The sequence below is a fragment of the Exophiala mesophila genome (genome assembly GCF_000836275.1).
Source record: "Exophiala mesophila strain CBS 40295 unplaced genomic scaffold supercont1.5, whole genome shotgun sequence".
In the NCBI taxonomy this organism is placed as follows: domain Eukaryota; kingdom Fungi; phylum Ascomycota; class Eurotiomycetes; order Chaetothyriales; family Herpotrichiellaceae; genus Exophiala; species Exophiala mesophila.
The window spans coordinates 108,035-131,417 of record NW_015622508.1 but is presented as its reverse complement, the minus strand read 5'-3'; the positions used below and the strand labels follow the sequence as shown (position 1 = coordinate 131,417).

At 50.8% G+C, this 23,383-nt stretch overlaps 10 protein-coding genes across 12 annotated transcripts; 6 read left to right on the top strand and 4 right to left on the bottom strand.

The window, feature by feature from the left end:
• Positions 1-19: 19 nt before the first annotated feature.
• PV10_06860 lies at positions 20-2,676 on the top strand. Of its 2 annotated transcripts, XM_016371703.1 has the most exons (3): positions 20-532; positions 593-1,250; positions 1,308-2,676. In XM_016371703.1, exons 2-3 carry the CDS (start codon positions 1,000-1,002, stop codon positions 2,470-2,472), a joined length of 1,416 nt encoding a protein of 471 aa, XP_016221035.1. In that variant the 5' UTR covers positions 20-532; positions 593-999; the 3' UTR covers positions 2,473-2,676. The 2 variants fall into 2 exon arrangements, with proteins under 2 accessions (XP_016221035.1, XP_016221036.1); XM_016371704.1 differs by lacking the exon at positions 20-532 and having other exon boundaries at positions 571-1,250.
• On the bottom strand, positions 2,427-4,249 carry PV10_06859 (uncharacterized protein). The gene has a single exon (XM_016371702.1). The coding sequence runs from the start codon at positions 3,851-3,853 to the stop codon at positions 2,747-2,749; it is 1,107 nt and encodes a 368-aa protein (XP_016221034.1). The 5' UTR covers positions 3,854-4,249; the 3' UTR covers positions 2,427-2,746.
• A 671-nt stretch (positions 4,250-4,920) lies between these two features.
• PV10_06858 (uncharacterized protein) lies at positions 4,921-5,935 on the top strand (the record flags this gene model as incomplete). Its single annotated transcript, XM_016371701.1, has 2 exons — positions 4,921-4,940; positions 4,996-5,935. 2 exons carry the CDS (start codon positions 4,921-4,923, stop codon positions 5,933-5,935), a joined length of 960 nt encoding a protein of 319 aa, XP_016221033.1.
• Positions 5,936-7,944: 2,009 nt separating this feature from the next.
• On the top strand, positions 7,945-8,904 carry PV10_06857 (uncharacterized protein; the record flags this gene model as incomplete). The annotated part of the gene is made up of 1 exon (XM_016371700.1): positions 7,945-8,904. One exon carries the CDS (start codon positions 7,945-7,947, stop codon positions 8,902-8,904), a length of 960 nt encoding a protein of 319 aa, XP_016221032.1.
• Positions 8,905-9,568: 664 nt separating this feature from the next.
• On the bottom strand, positions 9,569-12,583 carry PV10_06856 (protein disulfide-isomerase domain). The gene is made up of 3 exons (XM_016371699.1): positions 12,120-12,583; positions 10,443-12,066; positions 9,569-10,392 (listed from the first exon to the last, which is right to left on the bottom strand). Exons 1-3 carry the CDS (start codon positions 12,329-12,331, stop codon positions 10,054-10,056), a joined length of 2,175 nt encoding a protein of 724 aa, XP_016221031.1. The 5' UTR covers positions 12,332-12,583; the 3' UTR covers positions 9,569-10,053.
• A 937-nt stretch (positions 12,584-13,520) lies between these two features.
• On the top strand, positions 13,521-15,917 carry PV10_06855 (uncharacterized protein; the record flags this gene model as incomplete). The annotated part of the gene is made up of 1 exon (XM_016371698.1): positions 13,521-15,917. The coding sequence occupies one exon, from the start codon at positions 13,521-13,523 to the stop codon at positions 15,915-15,917; it is 2,397 nt and encodes a 798-aa protein (XP_016221030.1).
• A 1,081-nt stretch (positions 15,918-16,998) lies between these two features.
• Positions 16,999-18,603, top strand: PV10_06854 (uncharacterized protein; the record flags this gene model as incomplete). Its single annotated transcript, XM_016371697.1, has 2 exons — positions 16,999-17,700; positions 17,770-18,603. 2 exons carry the CDS (start codon positions 16,999-17,001, stop codon positions 18,601-18,603), a joined length of 1,536 nt encoding a protein of 511 aa, XP_016221029.1.
• PV10_06853 (uncharacterized protein) lies at positions 18,262-19,806 on the bottom strand. The gene is made up of 4 exons (XM_016371696.1): positions 19,458-19,806; positions 19,323-19,393; positions 19,057-19,267; positions 18,262-18,994 (listed from the first exon to the last, which is right to left on the bottom strand). The coding sequence occupies exons 1-4, from the start codon at positions 19,587-19,589 to the stop codon at positions 18,899-18,901; spliced, it is 510 nt and encodes a 169-aa protein (XP_016221028.1). The 5' UTR covers positions 19,590-19,806; the 3' UTR covers positions 18,262-18,898.
• Positions 19,807-20,320: 514 nt separating this feature from the next.
• On the bottom strand, positions 20,321-21,143 carry PV10_06852 (uncharacterized protein; the record flags this gene model as incomplete). Its single annotated transcript, XM_016371695.1, has 2 exons — positions 20,321-20,343; positions 20,369-21,143. The coding sequence occupies 2 exons, from the start codon at positions 21,141-21,143 to the stop codon at positions 20,321-20,323; spliced, it is 798 nt and encodes a 265-aa protein (XP_016221027.1).
• A 735-nt stretch (positions 21,144-21,878) lies between these two features.
• PV10_06851 lies at positions 21,879-23,124 on the top strand. 2 transcript variants are annotated; one of them, XM_016371693.1, is made up of 3 exons: positions 21,879-22,634; positions 22,685-22,812; positions 22,859-23,124. In XM_016371693.1, exons 1-3 carry the CDS (start codon positions 21,957-21,959, stop codon positions 22,899-22,901), a joined length of 849 nt encoding a protein of 282 aa, XP_016221025.1. In that variant the 5' UTR covers positions 21,879-21,956; the 3' UTR covers positions 22,902-23,124. The 2 variants fall into 2 exon arrangements, with proteins under 2 accessions (XP_016221025.1, XP_016221026.1); XM_016371694.1 differs by having other exon boundaries at positions 21,879-22,812.
• The last annotated feature ends 259 nt before the right edge of the window (positions 23,125-23,383 follow it).

Below are 23,383 nucleotides of genomic sequence, written 5' to 3'. Positions count from 1 at the left end.
TGTGCGGATAGGACGGTCGGGAACGAATCTAACGGGCAGCATCGAGCCCAGCGGTGCCTATTTCAATTTCCCTGACTGGGATCAGCCGGATTTTCATCTAGTCCCGGTTGCTTGTAGGCTTTGGGTCCGAGTTGCAATAGGCCATGGCGAGAAAGCAACCTCTGAATCAGGGGTCTTTGTAACCGGCGAAGAGACATCCATCGATCGAGCGGCGATGGTGCTCCAAAGACGTTGTCGATCTGATGCCAAGCCGGAACCGAGCCTTTTGTAAGTTCCGGTTCCTGGACACTATCTGACTGTCTTCCCTGCCTCGAATGCTCCGTTGTTCAGCAAGGAGATGTTGGTTCTCCGTTCTTCCCGTTGCTCTTGTGCGCGGCTTACTTATAGATGGTGTGACAATGACGGACAATGCAGTGGCTTCACCAACAAATGATACGCCCGGTTCGCGGCTAAATCGAGCCTGCTTGTCATGTGCCCAAGGCAAAGCGAGGTGCATACCATCGGCAGAGTCAGGCAATCCTTCATGCCAAAGGTTTGCACACGTCCTCAGATCTTCACGATAACTGGGTCTGGTATCTAACTTCGCCCAAAGGTGTCTTCGATTACAGAAAAGTTGTATGACACGACCACCCGTTGCAAGGAAGCGACGACGAACACAATCAGCGCAAGTCTCCTCGGTGCCCAATCTACAGTTGGTCCTTGTTAACAGACACCAGGAGGGTTGCCAAACTGGAGCAAAAGATTGAGAATTTGACCACGTTGGTCTCTACGTCTCAATATGCTGCCAGAGTGTCAGCCTCTCCTACCAACGCGTTGCCAACCCCTTCCACCTCTTGCTTTGTACCAGATCATCCCACAGACTCGAATGGCCCTAATGACGGAACCGTCAGTGCGTCTTCGTCGAACAAGATCAGTACAGGACACGCTCCAATCACCACCACATCTTCACCACAGCAGCTTTCCGTTCTCAACATACCGGCAGTTCTCGAAGAGAAGCTGATGAGCGATTTTCGAACTGCAATGGCCCAACACTTTCCATTTGTGGTTATTCCTCCAGAACTCACCACAACTATACTGCGACGAGATAGCCCTTTTTTGTTTCTGGCTTGCATCACGGTCGCTGCCAACGCGGAAACGACAGCGCAGGGATATTTGGCAAATAAATTTCTCAATCACGTTAGCGAGCACATGTTGTTTCGATGCGAAAAGTCACTGGATCTCCTCCAAGGTCTTTTGGTTTTCATGTACTGGTAAGCACACATTCGGCCAGCTTTGGGTGGAGACCAAGGAATACTGACAGGCGTAAGGGAAACTCACAATCATCGACATAGTCCTCATATCATGCCCCTTTTGCATTTGTCGCAATCTTTGGTTGTTGACCTTGGCTTGAATCGCCCACCAAGCACAGATCCGGGCCATTTTATTTTCATGATGGATTGCGTGGGCATCATCCACGGCAGAACTATCCACCGTGCCCGGCAGACGACGGCCGAGCTGAGAGCCTTTCTCGGTTGGCACTATCTTACTTCTGCTTTTTCATCATGGTTCAGGAGGATAGACCCACCGCCGTTCAACGAGCACGTGCAAGGCTGCTGCGACCGACTTTTGATGGAAGCACAATTTCCCTCTGATGCACAAGCCGTACAGCTCGTGCAACTTCATTCCATCACCCACCGCTATTTTCACCATCTGTCCAACAGGCCCCGGATTCCCGTTGGCAGTCTCGCCAGATGCATCGAGAACGACATTGATGGGTTTATGCAAAGCCTTGCAGTGAAGCAGTCGGCAGATGGCATGCATTCGAATACAACTGAAAGCTCCAGTGTCGGAACCCCGGCTGATCATCGGACAGATTACCTGCGGTTTCACACTCTAAGCGCTAAGATTAGCTTGTATGAATCCTTGCTGCAGATAGAAGCGGATGAGCCACTGGACAAAGCAGAGGCCATGTTTCATTGCATGGATTGCATTGACGAGTTGATGGTTGAGATGTGCAGGCAACCCTCAAGGAGCTACCCAAATCTACCCGTCACCTGGTGGTTTGGCATAGTACATGCCATTGCACTCCTTGGGAAGTTGTCTTTCCGACAGGCTAGGGCATGGGATCTGGACCGTGTTCGAGTCAAGTTGCCGTTTATCTCCATTGTCGATCGGCTGGTTGACAGGCTGAGATCGGTAGTATTATTAGAAGAGGCGCAGGATGGTTCGTCTACGCCAATTGCGACACGTTTTCAGTTTTACAGCGAGAAACTCGCACTTTGCAAACTATGGTATGAAGCCAAGATCAATGCAGAAAAGGGGGGAGATAGCAGAGTTGGTACCAATGTCGGGGCAGGGGACGAGGCAAGCGACACAGGAGCAGCATTTCAGCCGGATCTGGCCTCGCTCGAGGGCTTGTTTGAAGGACTGGACAACTCCATGTGGCAAGATTTCATATTTGATATGAATATAGTTCCGCAAGCGGGAGTATAGAGTCAAATAGTGGATGTGTGTGTGTGTGTGTCTGTGTGAGAGAGAGAGAGAGAGAGAGAGATTATATGTCGCGGCACATATATAAGGTGGTTTAGGCTCTGGCTCCCCGTCTGTGCAAGTATTTATAGAGGACGAATTCTAAATAAGGAGCTCCACGGTTGCTTATCATTTATATACATCCCTTAGAAGCCATACGAACCTTGCCATACTGAAGGCATATCGTTGCCCCTTCCATAATGCTTGAGCATAATGTCTTCTTGGCTATAGCAAGGGATCACGGGTTGAAAGCAAGCAGGGAATTCACTGTATCGACAACACTCTCCTCCAAGCTTCGATACTTGATACCGAGCAATTCCTTGCTCCGAGAGTTGTCGAAACCATAGACATCTTTCGGTCGATCTCCAGAGATGTCTTTGGGCAATCTGTCAGCGAGATCGGGAAATTTGGACTTGATAACACTGGCAATTTCGCCGTTGTCATAGTGTCCGGCGGTCAGGAGGAAACGTTTTCCTCCAGCCTCGGGGATCTCCATGGCCTTGACGTGAGCCAGGGCCAGGTCCCGAACATCAACCCAGATAAAGACGCCGCTGGGAGGAAGCCCAGTGTCCTTGGCCTTGCCTTGGATGAGATTGCGAACTCTCTCGTTGGATGTGTTGAGAGAGTCGAGGGATTGGAGGGAGTGGATGACAGGACCCAGGACCAAAGGAGGACAAATGGTGGCAACGTCAAAGGATGGCTTCTCCTTTTCCACAAAGTCCCAAGCAGCTCTCTCGGCAAAGGTCTTGCTGGCTCGGTAGCCGTTGGCGGGGTTCTGCAGGGCCTCCTGGTTGGTGATGGGATTCCAGACTTGTTCTGAATACACCTTGGCATGGTTTTCTGGATTGATGATGGATGCAAAGGACGAGGTGATGACGACGCGCTTGACCGAAGGAGCTGACTTGTGGATGGACTTTAGCAGAGTTGTGGTGCCAATGATGGCGGGGTCCAAGAGGTCTTTCTGGACGTCAGTGACGCTGTAGTGGAAAGGCGAAGCAGTATGTAGAACGGCGTCAAATGGTGGATCAGACTTGACAGCTTGATCAAAGGCACCTTCTTGTGCGATGTCACGGACGATGACATGGCTGAGTTTGTCCTTGGATGCCTCAGGGTGGTTGTCGAAGATCTTCTTCGCCTTATCGTCCGAGCGGGCAGTAAAGACTACACTGTGACCATGTTCAAGGAGAGAGTCGATGGTGTGCGCGGCGATAAAGCCAGTGCCACCGGTAACAAGAACTTTGACCATATTGATAGAGTGGGAGTAATGGTTGTAGAAACGGGCAGAAAGTAATGATGTGATTTTGGAGGGTGGAAGAAATCGGGTCGTTGAGACAAACAATGGCATTTGGTTTATATATATTTCACGAGAATAACGACATCGAGCCACAATCTTGGCAATACAAGGTCTTCTTCTGAGTCCAACGGGATATCATGTGTAGATTGGCTGGCTGGAGGGATCATTCCGTGGGTTTGTAGCTAATAGCTATACTCAAAGCCCCGGAAATAAGGACTTTGCCAACGAGGATGGGATAGGTTTGCCGAACGTCATCTATTGAAGCCCATGACGCTGTTCTCCCCAGACAGATAAAGATCACAGCCAAGGAGGGTCAATTGTCTTTTTGGAGATGATCCAGGGCTGCGGGGTCCAAGGTGAGCCCCTCGGCCGTCGTGCCATTGCGTGTATATTCAATATTGTAGCAGCTGGATATACGGAGTAAGTGCTTTTAGTTAGTGCGAGATTTGCCTGGGGGCTTTTTGGAGTCACCACTTTGGTGGGCCGAGGCTTCATCAGTCCTGGTCAAACCCGTCTCTTCCGATGGACCACGGAGATGTTTGGGGGTCCTGTCATGGTAGCATGGGTACAAATCTTGATCAATGCTTGGAAATCGTCGGGAATAGAGTACGGAGATATTGCTCTCCCCCGTCGAAGACTCAATCTCTGACGTGACCGAAGGAGTCAAGGGACAGAAGGTCAGATTAACATGGTTATGAGGACTCTGTACTGTAGTCAAGTGACAGGGAGAGAGCCATCACTGCAAATTTTTCAAGAGGCGTGCGATGGACATGGGTACGAGTAGTTTCTCACCTGGTTGATCCTCCGCCTTATAGGGCTGGCTACGGGGAATAAGATCCCTCTGGGCGCCTGAGGCTTCACTGTTACGGGCACTGTTGGTCCCCTCGTCCCTCTCTCATCCCCCGGGCTTCCCTAAAACCTTGGCAGTTATACCCCCGAAGAAACCCTCCGTCTCAGCCTTCCCGTCATAGAAGTTTACCCCACGTGCCCACTTCGCCCCTTCCTGCAAGGCTACTTCTGCCAATTTTCTACGAGGCTTCAACCTCCACCATCGAACACCCGTTCTCGATCTTCAACTTGCAACAACCCATTCACTGCCCATCCAGTCACTCGAGATCATGGGCAACGATGGAGGAAGGTAAGAATACCCCCAAAGCCCATACTATGTTCCAAGACTGATCTCCCTCTGCTAGTATTCCGACCCGACGCGAGCTCGTCAAAGAAGCCGCCCGCAATCCCTCTTCCTCAGAATTGAAAGACAAACAAAAAGAACACCTCTCCCATCGATGGTCAACTTGCCCCGTTTCCAACAAGCCCCTAGTTAAACCAGTTGTGTCAGATTACTCGGGCGAGCTGTACAACAAAGACGCCATCATTCAATTTCTGCTGCCAGCCGAAGTCAGCTCGGTTGATAAGGAAGAGTATGAGAAATTCATTCAGGGCCGAATCAAAAGCCTCAAAGATGTGGTCGAACTTCAATTCGAGGTCGATAACGCCTCACCCAACAAGACTGCTCGCTGGATCTGCCCCATCACCTCAAAAGAACTTGGCCCAAATGTCAAGGCTGTCTACATTGTTCCTTGCGGCCACGTCTTTTCCCACGAGGCCATTAAAGAGATGAAGGGCGATGGCAAGTGTGTCCAATGTGCCACGACATACGAAGAACGAGACATCGTACCGATCCTTCCCAGCAACGAAACAGACAAATCTTTCGTCTTGAGTCGCATCGAAATCATGAAATCCCTCGGCTTGACACATGCCTTGAAAAAGGCCAGCGGGGTAAAGAAAAGGAAAGCAAATGCTGACTCAAATTCAGAACCCACCGCCACTACCACTACCTCTGACAGACCGTCTTCCAAGACGCAAGAAGATCAAGATGCTCCTCGGCTCATCGATTCCTCAGCGAAGCCCAGATCCGGTACATCCACTCCTCGGCCCTCCAACGGCATCAAAGACTCGGCCACCGCCAATCTCACTGCGCGCGTTCTGCAAGAAGAAGCTGCCCGCAAGAAACAACGACGCGAGAATGACACGATTTCCTCTCTTTATACGAAAAAGAATGATCATGCCAAACACGATGGCAATTTCATGACTCGAGGTTTTACAATTCCAGCCAACGCTCGCCACCAGTGACCACTTCAACATTATAAACCCTGGGACCAATCAGGGGAGCCTGCTTAACATTCAGGTCTCTGATGTCTCAACAAGTATGTCTGTAAATAAGATCGCTAGCTTCATCACCTTCACCAGTGCGAGACTTGATACCGCTCCCCCATCAGTTTATGGTATGAATGATCAAGAACAAGAGAAACCCAACGAGACCTGGATTTCATCCCGCTAGCCGCATCAAACACAATCTCTTGACCACAAGGCCCTCGCGAACCTCTACACTTGCTCTCCAAAGGTCTCACAGAAGACGGCAAGAGGAAATCTTTATGTGCCACATCTGAGATCTCAACCAAACCAAATGGGCAACAACAGGCTCCTGAATTATTCGCACCACGACCGCAACTAATTCAATTCAGTCTCGCAACCTGACGGCTTGCTCGAATCAGAAACCTGGGTTCTCTCCTGCAAAGCGAAACATGTCACGAACATGTCACGTGGACTGGTACTCCCGTTTTAGATACAATTAGCGGCGTGGCTTTGTTTGCCACCGTGCTTGGGTCACCTGATTTCTTGGACAGAAGTCTCTAGAAACGCCTGAGCCATTTTGGCGACAAAGACTTTTTTCACGACGCCGATCATCCACATGACCGGTTGTGCCTGGTTGAAGAGAGTTCTGCCCGTCTGGGCGTCATGTGCCTTTTCTCAGTATTTATTGCATACAAGGCTGACAAGTAGGTCAGTTGTAGTGTCTATTATTGGTTCGACTTCGCCAATTTTGGGCACTCGGGCGGTGGCAGTCTGGGCTAAATCTGGGCGATAATGTTCATGATAAGCCGCCATCCCGCTCAGAAAAGTACCCAGTACCCCAGACTTGGACTTGACAGCCTCTATCCGAATACGTCGCGAGTCTGTCAATGCCAAAAAAAGACATGGTTTTGGTAAACATATAATGGCCTCATTGCAAACGTACATCATGAGGACTATTACAATATTCTCTTCTAACAAGGTGAGCTTCACGAGTAAGGATTTGCCATATATTTAAATACATGCCCAACGACGAATCCCACAACTTCCATCAGTAATAATCATACCGATAACTTCAAATCCTTCTTGCTCTTACCTAACCATACTCCGTACATACTGCCAAATATTTGTCCCCGTGCCCCTGCAGTGGCACTGCGCCAAGAGCCACATTCACCGAACCCCAGGGCCCAGGCACCCCAGGCACCCTCCATCCTCTCCCTCCCCCGAATCGAATCAAATCCCAGCGAACAGACAACGCAGAACACAAAACAAGGTGAGGCTGCCTCATTTCCCCCTAAAAGGGCTCTAGGTCATGAATCACAAACATCCAGAGTTGCTGACGAAACTGCCAACATCAGCACCAGCCTCAATCCCATCGCAAGCCTTTCTGCAAGCCCGTCACAGCCTGCTCCACCATTTTCCTCCTCATCCGAACCCTCCGAACAGAACGACCAACCATTAGCCGTCTCTCGGCCTTCTTGGTCTCTTTGGTCCCCACCGCCTCGTAATTCGGGCCCGTTGTTGGTACAAGCTTTGGGACATATCGCTCATCTCAGTCACACGCGGGTGCCCTGAGTAACGGCATCGTATGATCATTATCCTTTTCTTGTAAGCCCTGACCTAAGGCTTGACATTCATCATGGGCCTGGATCTCGACCCATTCTTCGTTTCCCCCTCCAAATCCTTCCATCTACACATTAATTGTTTATCGTTACCATTGAGACTTGCCCTGCTGGCTACCACAGAATGTCGTCCTCTTCGACATCATCTGCGGCCGCTTCAATGGATCAACTCCCAAATTATAACTCTTTGTTCCCTGCACAAGACGAACGCTCAACTAACCGTTCCCATGAAGCGAGAAGAAGATATACCACCATAACTCTACGGGAAATATACTATCCAGGAGGCTGTCCTTGCCACCCGGTCCAGCCTCCGTCACCCAAGAAGAAAAAGAAGAACAAGCCAAATCAGCTACCACCTCCTGACTTGTTTGACATTAACGAATCTCTATGGCTCGGGCACGCAAGACCCGTCTTCACCGAGCGGAGTGCCAGCCAGAGCAGCGGGAGTTCTTCGAGCAGTACGAGCTCGAGCAACAGTACAAATTCCAACCGCCACGCCGCCACGACCAGGAATTCCAGCAGCCAGCCGATAACCACAATCCCATCCAGCGCTTCGAAATCCTCAAAAGCACGCCAGTGGGGCTTATTTTCCCGCAGAATGTCCAGTACCAGCTGAGACGCTTAGATCCTGAATCAAGCTTCGTGGAGCAACCCAACACCACCTCGGATTTTGTCAGCAACGACCTGAAATGGTGGAAACAAAAGTATCTCCTGCCCCCAACAGTGAAGATTTTTGCGTCGCGACTCGGTTCAACGACGAACCAACAGACGACGGAGATTTCTCATCAGGGCACGCTGTCTAGGCAGAATCGAAAATCCAAGATCAGCGAGTTTGAGAAATGTCAGCCTCCAGCCACAGATCCATACCCATTTGCCGTCATCAAATACCCCGGATGGCAAGGGGTGACGCAGTTTACCATCGACCTGACACTCTATCACATGACCGAGTTGATGCACTACGATCCGGCCACAGTTTCTGAGCCCGCGACCCATCTGCGTACATGCTGGAGGATTAAACGACTGGGGTTCTCACGACAATATATTATCAGTCCCGTGCCCAGTAGTTCTTCAACTCCAATTCTGAAATGGCGATCCTCAAAGACCATCCTGGATATCCCCGAATTACAAGATGGTTACCCCAAAGCTAATGGGAACCTCAAACTCGAGGATGCGGATGCTAACCTGATCGCTGTGTACAAACAACGACGAGACTGGGATGTCCTTGGCAGTATCACAGTTTTCACCGACCGATTAAGAGATGGCGCGACAGTCGAGCTTGTGTTTGCTTCATGTCTGGGCATTGTCACTTACGAGCGGATAGGCTGGCAGAATGGGTTTGGGTATTGATTGGAATGCCTCCGGCCCAAACGGCCGTTGAAGGCTTTGACGTTGAGGAATAGCACATACCAAATCAAAGGCCACTGAAGCCACAATAGTTTGCATCAAAATCCATACTCCATGCATTTCAGGGCCTGGGCTCAACAGATCCGCCCTCAGGCCACCACCGACGTTTCCCCACCATGACAAACGAGAATTATGCCCGTAAGCAACGACGACCACTGTCCTTGAATTGATCAGGCTTGACCGCAATCTCAGACCTGCAATTGGGTTTCAGAAGATTTCCCCATGCATGGAGCCCAATTTCTCGGGAGGTGAACCGTCGAATTCCACAAAGTCCACAAAGTCCACAGCCAGGGAGAGCTGATTGCTGATTACATGAGCCAGAGTGGACACTATCGACTGGTAGTACATATGTAACCAGTGGTCAGTGGTCAGTGACCAAGTAAGCTTGCACCGGAAATCTGAATCGTCCAGTCCATTCCGGTCCAATCCTTTACGTCTGTGATCATCACTCATCAAGATGCAGCGAGCACAAACGAGTTAGATTGTGTGGAAGCATGTGGGCATGGTGGGTTTCGTTTCGACTGAACCCCGGCTTTTCCGGAAGTCCCGAAAGGCCTCCCAGCTCTATGTAAACAAGTGTGACAAGCCATGATAATGACCTCACAGCGCGCTTTGTGCAGAGTTAGAGGATGGAGTGGAGCAGACAAATCTCCCTCATCATAAATGCAGATCCAAAATGGGTTGGGCCTGGATTTGCGGTAGGACCGTTTGGGTGTGGCATTGTGGGTGTTGTGACTCAGATAGAATCATCCCCTTTTTCTTGACCATTGTGTCAATCACTGACCAGGGCTTCGAACTGGCTTCGTCACCTCCATCACGACACGACCAAAAGACAAGAGGACAGCCGTGTCACAACACCAACACTATTCATGGAAATGAAATCACAGGAACCATGATCAAGCCAACCCACCTCGACCACTCAGATACATAGACGCTCTATCAAAGATGCTAACCAAATAAATCCATTCGTCCTTTGATGCTCCAGGCGAACCTCTTTCCCTAAACTCCATCGCCATGCTTGGTACATATAGACATTTCAGTGCTTGGATAATTGTACAATTTTCCGTCTTCGGTCCGTCAAGGTCATCGCCCTCAGTCTGCTTTGCCATTGTTGTTGCCCAGTAGTCCTTCCTTTCCGTCCAGTTGGAAATACCCGCTGCTATTTCTGCTCAGGCTTCGCTTGATCGTGGTACCGTTCTTCAAGATCGAGATAAGAGCAACCACTGCGGCGAGGAGCAACCCGACCGAAAGGTACGGGTGATAGGTCCCAAAGTTGCGGATTTGGAAGAAAATATTTTCAAACGTGCCAATCGTCGATTTGGGTGTTAGTTTCGGTGGGTTAGCCACGATTCGTCCCAGCGTCTCGAGGATCGATGTCCGCGAGGGGACGATGAAAGCGCCAGAGTCCGTCTGGTCCCAGTAGCGACGATTCTGTCTTCAGTCAGTCACGCCGTCTCCGTTCACTGGCACAATAGTCTCACCTCTTCATCATTAATAATGACTCTTTCGCCCTTGGAAACATCAATCCCATACGTGGACCTGAGCCACCTCTCCCAGAAGACTCCATCAACCCAGGCAAAGCCAACCCCTTTGCGGAAATTCTCTTCGGTAATGCTGATCACTCGGCTCTTGGCTTGCCTCAAGGCCCGCTGATCATTTCGGTCTTCGGCTTCCTCGATGCGTAACTGCTTCGAGTCGCGAAGTTCTTGTCGTTCTAGTTGGAAGGCCTGAGTCTGCTTGTCCATCCACTCCAAAGCGGCATTCTTGAGTTCTCGTTTGCTCTGCAAGAATTCATCTGGGCGCTCGCGCGACAATATTCCGAGCACAAGATATTTGCCCGTCATGATGTCCTTGGCATTGGCGGTGGTCAGTTCTGGTACAATGGGTTGCCAGGTCGATTGGACCCAATTCAGCACCTTGCGAAAGTCTCTCATGTCCTTGGGCGCCAGTGCGTTGTAATAATTAGGTCTGCCATCCCGTGTGACCAGTAGTCTAGGCCAGGTCGAGATCTTAAACCGGTTGGCGAGGATCTGTGAGTCAGTCTTTACTATCTTTGCGTGACCAATCATGCTCAGGGTCAAGCGGTCCAATGCCGCAAAATCCTCTGATGTTGTGGCATGATCGAAAAAATAGACAAAGATGACCTCCTCGGTCTCCTCCATCTTCTTCAAGCCGGCGGCATCAACATATTTAACATCACTGTCTAGGGCTTTTTCTGCAAAAGACAGAAGATCCCCAATACCTCGCAAACCCTCGTACTCGACGCGTTCCCCGCCACGGAAGAAGTAGATTGTCGGGTAAGCGTTGATCTTGGCTTCCTTGCACAGCCGAGAATTTTCCTCACAGTTGACCTCGCCGATGTTGAGCTTGCCTTGCATTTCCTTGGCCATTTCAGCCCAAGTGGGGGCAAGGTGTTGACAATGAGAACACCAGGGGACGTAAAACTTGATGAACCACGAGTCTTGAGAGTTTGTGACGAATTTTTGGAATGTTTCTGCTGTGAGGGCGATGGAAAGGCCATTTGGGTTCGGTCCAACACCCGTCTTGGAACTTAGCATCTTGATTTCCGAGGTTTCTGAGCCAGGGGTGGCAGCGGAAGTGGCGGTTGCCAGTTTGGCAGCCTCTTGATTGTGCTTCTCGCCAGCTGCAGCTCCTGCGGCAGAATCCTTGTCTTTGGCTAGAGGCTTGTCCGGCTGCGCAGCGTGATCAGACCCCTTTGCTCCCACTTCGGGGACCTTGACGCCACCGCGTGGTCGAGAACCTGGTTTGCTTTGTTCCAACCTCTCCTCAACGTAGTTGCTGAATGCTTGCATGGTCCTTTGACCAGTATACTTGTCCACGAGCTCGCCATCTTTATACAAGAGGAACGTAGGCCATGACTTGACGCCGTTCTTCTCGCAGACATCGCCATAGGCAATGCAATTCAGTTCGGCAAAATGGAAATTGTAGAAACCATGAAAACTGTTTGGAGAGGACAGGTCGGGTTGTCCACTTTTGGTGAGGCCTTCGAGCGGATCGGAGGTTGTGTAAAACTCGTACAGGGTCTGCCATAACGGGGCCACGGCCTTGCAATGGCCGCAGTATGGTGAGTAATGTTTAACCCACCTTGGAGGAAGTCAGTATGCGTTGCTTCGACATTGATCAGGAACATGTGTTACCAATAGCCATCTTTAATTGTACTTTGGAATTCAGGACCTTGAATGTCCTTCATCGGAGGCACCTTAATGCCATTGAAAATTGTGTAGTCGCCTGCATCACCAGCGGAGTCTCCTGAGATGGCTCTTCCTCCACTTCTTTCATTTCCTGGAGGGGCGGCAAGGATAGATGATACCGAGGTGACAAGAGACCATAGCAGTATTGATGGTCGCATCTTGAATGGGAATGAGGGTGATTTTGAAATGAAAGAAGAGGGATCCGCAGCTTATCGTGAGGGTCAGGGTCGTTGGGTCGATCACGGGCAGGTCGTTTCCTCCTGACAAGTGGCGTCGGCTTTTAGGTAATGAGCATCACAAGAACGTACAAAAGGTCGAGAGAGTATGCACAAGCAGAACGAGAGGCGTAGTCGATGTATCAAGGAGCCAAATCTGTGCCATTCAACAAAAATGTACCGGCCAATCTTGCAAATATCACGGGGTAAGACTTGAGAGTAGGACGTGATACGTAGTCTTAAGTCTAACCGAGAGTAGTTAGAGAGACCCATACGGTGGATTAACAGTAACAAAATGCAGCTTTCTCTCCTACCGCGAAGTATGAGCAGCCTTACGCAGTAGGCGAAGGCATATCGAAAGCACGTGTGTGCACGTGGTATTTCATCCTAGTGGACCTGGTCACGCTGACCTCTTGGCCCAACCCCCTGCCTTTACTCCGTAGGCAACTGTTTCTCCCACGCTCGATAGGCGCCCGCATGTAGGCGAGGCGGCCCTCATATCAGAGCCTCAGGCTTGTTTGAAGAAACGCCTTGCTTCACGGATGAGAGGACAGTTTTCCCCCGCCGTGGACAGATTCCCCTGGGCCGTACATATTACTCCTGCTCGGGCTCCACCGAAACAAAAGCAAACGTTGTACTTACGCTGTCGCCATTTCGCTTCAGTCAACATCCCTTCAAAACTGTGCATAGCGACATGATCGTAGGTGCCTAGCCAAGTCGTTTCGGGAGAACGCCAACGAAGGCGTGTCGTCGCAAGCGCCCAAATCCTTGCAAGTTGCAACCCGCAACCCTGGCCAAGGGGCACAGCGGGATCAAGTCCTGGCAACTGGCGACTTGATTCCCCAGCAGTGCCCTATTTGCTACGCCGATTCAGTATTGGTTCGCCTGATGGTGTGCTGCAGACGTTGATGTTGAACATGTTTCACGAGCTACGCCACCACCGCCCTCTGCCCATGACCTGATGCCACAACCCAACGGCTGACCCAACACTGCCTGGAGAGCTGGTCACAATGGTCCAAGGGCTTTTTGAAATATCAATGATACCCTTTCACAAGCTTCTGTGCAGCGGGAAGTATGATTGCCTTGCTCGTTCTTTTGACTTTGCTGTAGGTTTCGAAACCGCAACCAAAGCATGTTTTTGAAGGCCATTGCCATCCTAAGGACTTTTGACTTTCGACATTCCTGGTCCAGATTGCATTGGAGCCGCTGGAAACAGCGGGCGGAGCCGAAGAAAGTCATAGTCGCAACTTCGAAATACACAGCACTTCGACGATGTATATTCCATCTGATTCCCGCTTCCATGTCGGCGGCAGTGCTGGCTCTGAATTTTCGCAGGCTCTATCTCGGTGCTGACCTCTCAGGGCCAATCAGCTCCGAGACCATCACTCTTATGATGTTCCAAGTCCTAGCCAAAGTGCACGAAATATTTCTTGTCGCTAGCTTGGGCATGATTATCCATCACGTTCTTAGATATGAGTTGCTCTATGGCGAAGGCTTACCACTTGGCCTCATCGGCTCTGGCGTTTCTTTCGGAAGTTTCCTCTTCTTTTTTACCAAAGAGTTCTGGGGATCTCTGAGATATGTGAGGTTTCCAGGGGGGCGAGCTCGGAAACTATCCTTCATATTCCTGCTTCTCCTGGCTGGTCTGACGGCAACTTTCGCCGGTCCTGCAAGTGCAACACTATTGGTTCCACAGTCCCAAAGTATTCCACATGGCCGGACAGAAATATTCCTCGACGGGACATCTCATGATCTTTGGCCGGAAGATCTTTCAGGAGACCTGTCTGAGCTTGGAAAATTCTGCACAAGCCAATCTTCAAGCGTCACAGCAATCTGTCCCGGCGGGGGGTATTCGTCGCTATGGGAGTTTTGGGGCCGAATGACGTACTCGACATTTCATGACGGCAATGTACCAAAATTTTCCAAAAGATTGTCTGGTTCTCGGTTCTTTTGGCCAGTACACAGTCCAACCATTCCAATACCGCCGTTGTACTCACTGGGAGACGTTAGAGAACGAGAAGAGGCTAAGTTCTCCACGTTCCTCGTGCAACCGCACGCGGCAACTGCGATATATCTACAGCGACTGGCGACAGATTGGTGGACGGCCGTGACTGCGAAGGAAGGGACAGTGGAGGACCGCTTTGATGATCGCAAGCTCGAGGCATCTGCTAGAGCGGCCATTGTGTCCATGCGGTGTGCTCCGCCACAGAACTTGTCCGCTTCGGACAACATTGTTCGCTTTCCCCAGGTCAATGGGCGGTTTGCATACGCAGAACCTTTAGACTTCACGCTTGATGACATCAATTCAACGTCTTCTGACCTTCTTCGCTTCAGGTGGGTAGAACTTCCAGATCGATTCGGCACCGTTAGTCTGGGGGCTTTATTTGAATCACCCTGGGACCTTGAGTCGAACTCACGTGTGGCGATAGGGTGCTCGGGTCAGGCGGGGTGGGTTCCAGCACAGATAATGTCCGACGCATACACATTCTGGACAGGTTGGTACGCATGGGGCATATTTTTCGGTGGACGAACACCGGCTTGGACTGCGACTCCTAAGGGGGCGGAGCAGTCACCCACTAACGGAAGAATTGCCTTCGGGGCACCCTGGCTGGACTTGTTGACGCCCCCAGTGCCCTCGGGTCTGGAGAGACCTGACTGGAAGCCGAATGCAATGGAAAGCATTCTGGATAAGGCTGGATTTGGAAATGTTGTGCCTAGCAACAGCCGCAGTTCCATGGCAGATCAATGGGCGTTGGAAGACACGTTGGGCTCAGGGAGGACGGTCTTTCTAGAATCCATTATTGCCAGCGTCCTGGTGGATGGTGTGAGCCGAAGCGGCAGCCACCGCGTCTTCGAGAACAACGGGACGCATGTGTTACCGGCTCTCGCGGGCTATGAGAAGCTAGCGGATTTTGACAAATTGGTTCAAGCAGGGAAGACGGCCTTGAGACAGCCAAACAAGCCGGTCACAGATTACACAACATTGGTGGCCCAAATGGAGACAAGTGGCTACGCAATGAGACTCGATCTCGCAGGGTATCTTGCTATGGCAGTACTCCTGACACACTTGCTCATGGCAGCTGTCCATACGATATGGGTACTCTATTTTGGCCACACGTCCAAGAGCTGGGACACGGTCGCAGAGCTCGTAGCACTTTCACAAAACTCGCGGCCTGCACTGGTTGCGCTGGCCAATACTGGGGGAGGGGTTCGATGCCGGAAAACATACGAGCAAATGGCGGTGGTCAGGGCGTGTCAGGAAGGTGACGGTTCAACAGATGAGCGGGTGGAGTTGCTGTTCGACGCAGGCAAGCGAGAAGACACCCTCACTGAGACCAAAGAGGACCCAAAAGGCATGGCGCTGAGAACACCATCGACTTGGCCACGACACGGTGAGGGTGGGATGCTCAATATAGGGAACCACCAGCCTCATGGCCGTTCCTCTTCTACAGAAAGGCTTTTATTTCAGAGCAAAGGTGGGCGTGATGGAATGTACAGTCGAGTGAGGCCTGGACACCTGTACGGTTGAGAGGGGTCATCCATCGGGTCGTCCTGTGTGGTCGACAGAGATTCAATAGATAATGGACGTACTATCAGGAGGCAAAAGTGGTCGATACAGAATCGCCAAATTGGATTGGTCTTTTAACTGCGATTCGTAAGGGCTGCCTTAGCTAACTATTTCAAGGCAGCACCTACCTATGATTACGAATCGCAACTCGTTTCTCGCGGGTGCAAACTATCGCATGCCATGAAAGAGGGGAAATGAGTTACAAACAATCGGCTAGAGCACTTGACCCCGGATCTGTTCTGCTCGCTTCACCCCCCCTTCGTCTTTCGGCTGTCGCGGGTGACGTGAATCAGCCCCACGTCCTGATGAAGCGTGGAACTCCACGATTCTAGAATCGCCTTGACTACCCCAAAGCAGTAGTGAGTACGTCTTTATTGAATTAGGTAGAGTCGGATCGGCTTGGGCACGGTGAAAAAGAAAGAACATCTCAAGCCTTCCCCCCCCCAGGTCTTCTCTAGCTAGTGCTGAACTCTAGAAGCCACAGTGCCTTGCAAGATGATGTACGATTCTGCTCGCAGCAAATTTGAACGAGGGCCTGTGGCTTTGGATTTCAAGTGTCCGATCCTGTTGTCCCTGAGATCGAGCTTCTCTGGACCCCCTGGTGCTGAAGCTGGACTGAAAGTCTCTTTACCCAATCTAGTCAATCATGTCTTGCTGAAATGCTCCACGGCGGCCCCTCGGCCTACCCACCTCCTCGCTCCAAGACCACTTGGCCTACGCCTACGCCTACGCATAAGCTTTGCCGATCTGGTCTGCTTATACCGCGTACCCACATTGGCCGGTGGAGTCATGATGCCCCAGGTTGGGGTATTCCCAGAAATCTGCCTCCCCATAGTTTTGCTGTACCACTGGGGGTGGGAGGGGACTATTTTCCTGTCAACAGTGGATGACGAACGTGGCATATAGATAAATAAGTCGGGACCCACGATGGTTACACCGATCTCTGTCCAAGATCAGAGTCATCAGATTCATCTTGCTTGAAGACTACCTACCCTGCCAGTGTCCGCGATATATCTCCCTCTTTTGCCCCACCTACAGCAACATGATCGAAGACAAAGAGCAAGGCGACCATCAGACGGATGAGAACGTCACCGATCTCCATGAATTCCAGAACGATGAGGGATATGTCATTGACGCCAGCGACCCTCAACATGCTTCGCTCAAGCGAGCCCGAGACGGGACCACGATCCTTCTACCACAACCTTCCTCTGATGTCAACGATCCATTGAACTGGACACGGTTCAAGAAACATCTTATTCTCATCATCATCTCGCTATCAGCTTTCCTTCCAGACTATGGCAGTGCAACAGGAGCAGTCACTCTATTGCCTCAGGCTGCTATCTGGAACATGACCCCAGATCATGTCAACCACAGTCAGGTGGGCAACGTGTTTATGTTGGGAGCAGGTGGTGTCGTTGTCGTGGCCCTCTCTGCCTACTTTGGCCGTCTTCCTGTCCTCTTCTATTTCCTGGTCATGGCCACTGCTACAGCAGTCTGGTGTGCTGCTGCTCAGACCTTTGAATCCTTCATGGCTGCTCGAATCCTCAACGGCTTCTTCAGCACTGTCTCGCAAGGTGGTGGTCTAATGTTCATCTATGACATGTTTTTCTTCCATGAAAGGGCGAGGAAGATCAATGTCTGGTCTTCCTTCATCATTCTTTCGCCATACTTTGGACCCTTGTTTGCGGCCTTCATCATCAGCACCCAATCGTGGCAGGTGCCGTTTTGGGTATATGTTGCAGAGGTATGCCCCTTGAATATCCAGTCTTCTGGGCGTCCCTTTTCCAAATTGATACTGACTGTATTACTCCAGACTGGCCTCGTCCTCGTCCTCGTTATCCTCTTTGTTGACGAAACATATTATGACCGTCGCATTCCAGTAGCTTCCCAGCCAGCCAAAGGCACGCGAATCTCTCGTCTGGTGGGAATTTCTCAGTGGAAATCACGTCACCTCCGAAATACTCTAGGACAAGCGCTGATGAGGCCGATCAAGGTGGTCATCAAACCAACCGTCTTCATCTCTTGCTTCTACTACCTTCTCACTTTTGCCTGGGTGGTTGGCATCAATACCACGCTTGCCATCTTTCTCACTCCCCTTTATAACTTTGGACCCAAGCAAATTGGGTACTTCTATTTTACGCCGATTGTTGGGGCATTGCTCGGTGAGATGTCAGGTCACTGGCTCCACGACTTCATCGCAACACGATACATCAAAGCCCACGATGGCAAGTTTGAGCCCGAGGTCAGACTCTGGGCCATGTGGGTGGCGACGCCGTTCATGCTGGCCGGATTGGTTGGACTAGGGTTCGCATTGGAAGAGGGTTACCATTACATGGTGACGTCGGTGTTTTGGGGCCTATATGTCTTTGGGATCATGATTACAACAGTCGGGCTCAATGCCTATAATCTCGACAGTTACCCAGAGGCATCAGGTGAGGTCTCGTCATGGATCAACTTCTCTCGTACAACCGGCGGCTTCATCATCAGCTACTTTCAGGTCACCTGGGCACAGGCACAGGGGACCAAGACCAGCTTTGGCATTCAGGCTGCCATCTGTGGGTTTGCCTTCCTGTTGATCTGCTTTCTACAGGTATTTGGCAAGAGATTGAGAGTCAGGAGCGGTGCTCTTGGATTCCATACTGCATAGACGGCTTCCGCATGAAACCATCCAATTTAGCCGACAAGGCCCGGGCCCTAAGTAGATCGCCGGATTTGTTCGATTTGCAACGAATTGTTGGTCCTTGCAGATACCCGTATAAGAGACATCAAGTAGAGCAATAAAAAAAATCTGGTGATTGTTGTATAACTAACAGAGTCCAATGTGCCATTCCGACAAGACCAATGACGCCCCGCCAATTCGAAACATAAATGAGCATGATCAATGTGTGTGCAGATAGAGGTTATGCGGTAACAAGAGGAATTGGGGTCCAAAGCATCTCCCATCATTGACGGGTAAAGGTAATTGTGCTCTCCATACAAGTGACCTTCTCCTTGTCGACAGTGTTGACATCGGCGAGCACAGTGTACTTTCCAGGAGGCTAGGGATGGGGTTAGCTCGTACTTATGGTGGTTGGAGGGCATGTCTCAATAATAGACTTACCACTTGCTTAGGGATATCCACCTCCTTGACCAACGACAAGGCGCCCTCCTTCAGCGGACATGAAAGATCAATTTGACCTAGGTTGTCACACAGATCGGCCTCTTGCTTGATCAAGGTGATCAATCCGTACTTGACTTGCAAAAAAACCGTCGCACCAGGGTCGATGTCTTTGGAGAATGTGCCATTGGCAATGATTGTGAGTTTCTCGCCACTAGAGTTTGGGTGTTAGTGGTCGTGGCAATAAAAAATGCGTCGGTCAAACGTACGGGACGGGTGGATTGGGGACAAGGTCAACAAAATCGACAGTCAGGATGTAGTCTTTGGGGTCGGCGCAGAACTAAATTTGCACGCGGATTAGCTTCGTCTGCGAAGGTAATGAGGGGTCTTGGTCCAGCCCATACATTTAAAGGGTTCTTTCCTGGGACGGGGAACTTGGGCTCGTCAACCAGGGCATTTTGGCTGCTACCAAAAAGAGATCTCGAGGAAACAGCGGTGGCGGATAAGAGAGCGAGGACGACTGACGAGACCTTCATCGTTGGGGAGCGAGGAGTTCGACTTAGATAAGAGTAGTGAGTGGAAGTGAGGGCGTGCCAGACACTGCAAAATCTGCTGTTACTTTTGCAGAGTATGTCTGAAGGTAAGAAGTGGTGATCGAGGCAAGGAGGTTGGCGATGGGTTGAATGATGTTGATAGCAAGTTGTGGATGGAAGGTGGTGCAGTGATACGACAGGAAGAGGAAGAACGTCAGAAGGTGTGTGGGTGGGTGTGGATGGGCAATGGGGCAGCTGCCATCGGCCGGCGAAAACAGGTGGCGCAGGGCAGAGAAAGAGCAGCGTCACTGGCTCACTTGCGGTCCACTACTCCGTACTGAACAGTCCACACTACGGCACTTTGTCGCAGTGCTCCTGCCGCCCAGTGCCTACTTGTCATAGGCACCAATGGGGGCCACGGCCGCGGAGACGAGGGGTTCTCTGGCCCGCCCCTGCCAGCTGACTCCAACCATTTGCAGCTCAACACTGCGTGAACATCCGTGACACCGTAAGGTTTAGCCCCTCAGCCTCTATCCAGAGCTTATTGCGTCATGAAGCTTGGCTGTGATTGTCTCACCCCGAGACCTCCAGATTCTGGTAAACTTCTCTATTGAATTCCTTCATCATACGACGATGACATTGATACCCTCAGTCTCTCGCCTTGAAGGCTTCATACCTTATGATAAGCTAACAGATCTTATAGATGATTGAGATCCCTCTGCAAACCTGTTCCTTTACCCGCTGAAATAACGATGTCCTAGACGAACTTATGTCGCACTCACTAGTCCCCCATTTCTGACGGTAATTCGCCCTGGATGCTCCGACCATTCTTTGGAATCTAGGACCAAAGTCATCCGAAATCCCATGCTCCTCACGACCTTGCCAGGTATTGCGTCCGTTGTTACTTCTCTTTCCGTTCCTCCCCTTCTCAAGCGCCATTTCCTTCAACGCTTCGTCGACTCTTTGGTACTCGGTCGTGTTGGGAGGCCAAAACAACATCTTCTCAGGGTCAGAGAGGCACGATGCGACGTCGTAAAACTCCCCGGCATAATAGTCCAGAATAGGAAACCCTTTGAGGCGAGCCCGACCATAATAGTCACAATCTGCAGGATACCAGGGGATGAGGATATCCCAGGTTCCGATTTCAACTGCGGCATGAACATTGACACGGCTGAGCCAATCGTAGTGAAACCACGTCAGGGCTCTGGGAGCCGTGCTTGTTCGATCTGCCAAAATATGTTGATAGACGGAGAGTGTCGAATTAAATCTCCTTCGGACGACAACGTCTTGGTGACTGATGTAAAAGTCTCGCCACTGGCTTTCGAAAGCTAGTTCCAAAAGAAAGTTTTGTAACTGCGCGAAGCTTTGCCGGCTTGGGAGTCGGTAAATACTGACACCATAATGCTGTAACAGGCGAGTGTAGTTGAGAAAGGTATGATTGTCACTTGACAGGAGACCGTGAAGGTTTTGGCGAGATGATCCAGTGTTGTCGACCACGACAATCTCGGACAATGGCCAACCCTCAGCAATATAGGACAGAAGGGTCTGCTCTAGCATGCAGCTGCCTGAAGCAAATGGGATGAACAGAGGGGTTGACGGGCTACATGCCTTGGATTGACTGTCTGCAGCCCATGTAGACACATTGAGTGCCTTTCCTGCTAGGAAAAATGGACTGGATAGACGGTGGGTCAGGGGACCACAGTCGTCCTGGACGCCATCCGCGGGTTGGGCCGCTGAAAATGGCACCGCCGAGACTTGAGGGAGCCGTCCACCTACGGAGAGACTGGATCCATCTCTTTGAGCGACTCGCTCTTGGGACAAATAGAGACCCAGGATAAAAAGCGAACACAATGGAAAAAGAATCAGCCTTCGCCTGCGTGAGAAGGAAGCCATGTGTGCAGGACTGCAGAGCCTCAGATTAACTCAGCATAGGAAGAGGCATAGTTGTAGACACGGGTCTGATTTTCATAGGGCTAGGAACTGTAGACTACCTAGATATTGGCCTGTTCCTTTGAAAACAAGAAGGAACATGTGATTTTAGGCCAGATGGATCGTCTCAGATGCAGATGGAGGCGCAGGCGCTTAGTCGAGGCTGACGAGGCTGACGAGGCTGACGAGGCTGACGAGGCTGGCTGTTGCAGGTGGCTGCCAGAAAGTCTGTCATAACTGGCGACTGCAAAGTTTGAAGTGGCTACGCAGAAAGTGGACTAGCGGCGCCACTGCCGCGTGAGAAGTGTGGAAGCATGGGAAGGCACCAGCGCAACTCCACTTTCCTTCATCTCCTGGCATGACATTCAAATAATCTCACCCTTAATCCATTCACAATTCACTATTCGAAACCATGGTTCAAAGCACGCATTGACACCTGCCATGGTCTTTGTGGCCTGGAGAAGGCGGCGATTCATTTTCTTATCTGCCGTGGGCCTTTTCTTGGTCGGCCTAACACTCGTGGGTTTACGTCGGTCATCCATAGCGGCAACATCTCCTCTCCCCTTATTACCGGGTACTTTTCAATACTTCCACGAAGCAGATCATCATTACAAGACCCACAGATTTGGGGCCATTAGCCATTTTGACGCCCGCTATGTTCCACTCCAGCAACCCACTATCGATGATGTCCGCCGTACTCTGGTTGCTTTGCTCAAGTCATACACTGCCACTATGCAAAAGCTAGGAGCCGAAACCTGGATTGCTCACGGCGTACTCCTCGGATGGCATTGGAACCAAAAGCTCCTCCCATGGGATACTGACATAGATGTTCAAATGTCTGCTGGCTCTCTTACGCTGCTGGCCACATCTTACAACATGTCCAAGCATGAGTATACCCCTCCCGGCGAGTCTGCACCACGCATATATCTTCTTGACATCAATCCACATCACACTATATCCTCCTCTAGAGATGTCGCAAATAAAATCGATGCCCGCTGGATCGACACAACAAATGGCAAATATGTGGACATTACCGCCGTTCATTCCAACACCATGAGTACCACCGATGTTCCTTCTAGTAGTTCTGAGTTATTCTGCAAGGACGGCCATCGCTATGCCGTGAGTGCCCTCCAAAGACCCCCGGACTACATGGCTGATTTTGATTTCAGCGAGAGGATTTATTTCCCTTGCGTGAGTCAACCCTTGAGGATACCCTGGTGAAAGTGCCACAACAATCGGCCAAAATCCTTGCGGAGGAATACGGGAAGAAATCATTGACGCGAGAGCGATTTCACTGGTACGTTGTCCCCTTCTGACCGACTGCAGATCTGATGAATTCCCAGGCACCACTTTAACCAGAACACCAAGACATGGGAGCCCGAGTGAATTTAATGCCAAACGTCACGGTCAGGTTGGTGACCATCGCGACAATTCTGCTCGAAACTTGACCTTCCACAACCTGGAGTGGCCGCCGTTCTCAGCTATTGTTACCACGAATAACTTGAATATGGACAGATGTACTCTTTCTGCGCATATATATATATATAAATCCCCGAGACTTTAGAACAGCAGAGTCCTCTTTGTTTCTGTTCCATGCTGCAATTCCATAGCGGCAGGGGCCACTACTCCACCTATGACACAACACCCCCATGGGATTCCCTGACTCCCAACTACCGCTCCTGCGATGCTTCATGTCCTCTGCGGGCATCAATGATGTATACTTGAACGATGCGTGCTTAAGCCTGATCGACGAATAGAGAGTGCCGACCAATTATGAGAAATTGAGCTGATAAGCAGCCCATGGCACTTAGTGGGCTCAGACAGCGCGTGAACTGGGCGTCTTTAGCCCCTTAGGTCGGGATGTGAGA

Excerpts from the sequence above, each read along its gene's own strand:
- PV10_06860 (XM_016371703.1), top strand. The coding sequence starts at position 1,000 with ATGAGCGATTTTCGAACTGCAATGGCCCAACACTTTCCATTTGTGGTT. Across the intron at positions 1,251-1,307 it reads CTTTTGGTTTTCATGTACTG|GGAAACTCACAATCATCGAC; the intron begins GTAAGCACACAT and ends GACAGGCGTAAG.
- PV10_06859 (XM_016371702.1), bottom strand. The coding sequence starts at position 3,853 with ATGCCATTGTTTGTCTCAACGACCCGATTTCTTCCACCCTCCAAAATC.
- PV10_06856 (XM_016371699.1), bottom strand. The coding sequence starts at position 12,331 with ATGCGACCATCAATACTGCTATGGTCTCTTGTCACCTCGGTATCATCT. Across the intron at positions 12,067-12,119 it reads ACAATTAAAGATGGCTATTG|GTGGGTTAAACATTACTCAC; the intron begins GTAACACATGTT and ends ACTTCCTCCAAG. Across the intron at positions 10,393-10,442 it reads TCATTATTAATGATGAAGAG|AATCGTCGCTACTGGGACCA; the intron begins GTGAGACTATTG and ends GACTGAAGACAG.
- PV10_06853 (XM_016371696.1), bottom strand. The coding sequence starts at position 19,589 with ATGAAGGTCTCGTCAGTCGTCCTCGCTCTCTTATCCGCCACCGCTGTT. Across the intron at positions 19,394-19,457 it reads CAGGAAAGAACCCTTTAAAT|TTCTGCGCCGACCCCAAAGA; the intron begins GTATGGGCTGGA and ends GTGCAAATTTAG. Across the intron at positions 18,995-19,056 it reads TGGATATCCCTAAGCAAGTG|CCTCCTGGAAAGTACACTGT; the intron begins GTAAGTCTATTA and ends CCCCATCCCTAG.
- PV10_06851 (XM_016371693.1), top strand. The coding sequence starts at position 21,957 with ATGGTCTTTGTGGCCTGGAGAAGGCGGCGATTCATTTTCTTATCTGCC. Across the intron at positions 22,635-22,684 it reads AGGACGGCCATCGCTATGCC|CGAGAGGATTTATTTCCCTT; the intron begins GTGAGTGCCCTC and ends TTTTGATTTCAG. Across the intron at positions 22,813-22,858 it reads ACGCGAGAGCGATTTCACTG|GCACCACTTTAACCAGAACA; the intron begins GTACGTTGTCCC and ends ATGAATTCCCAG.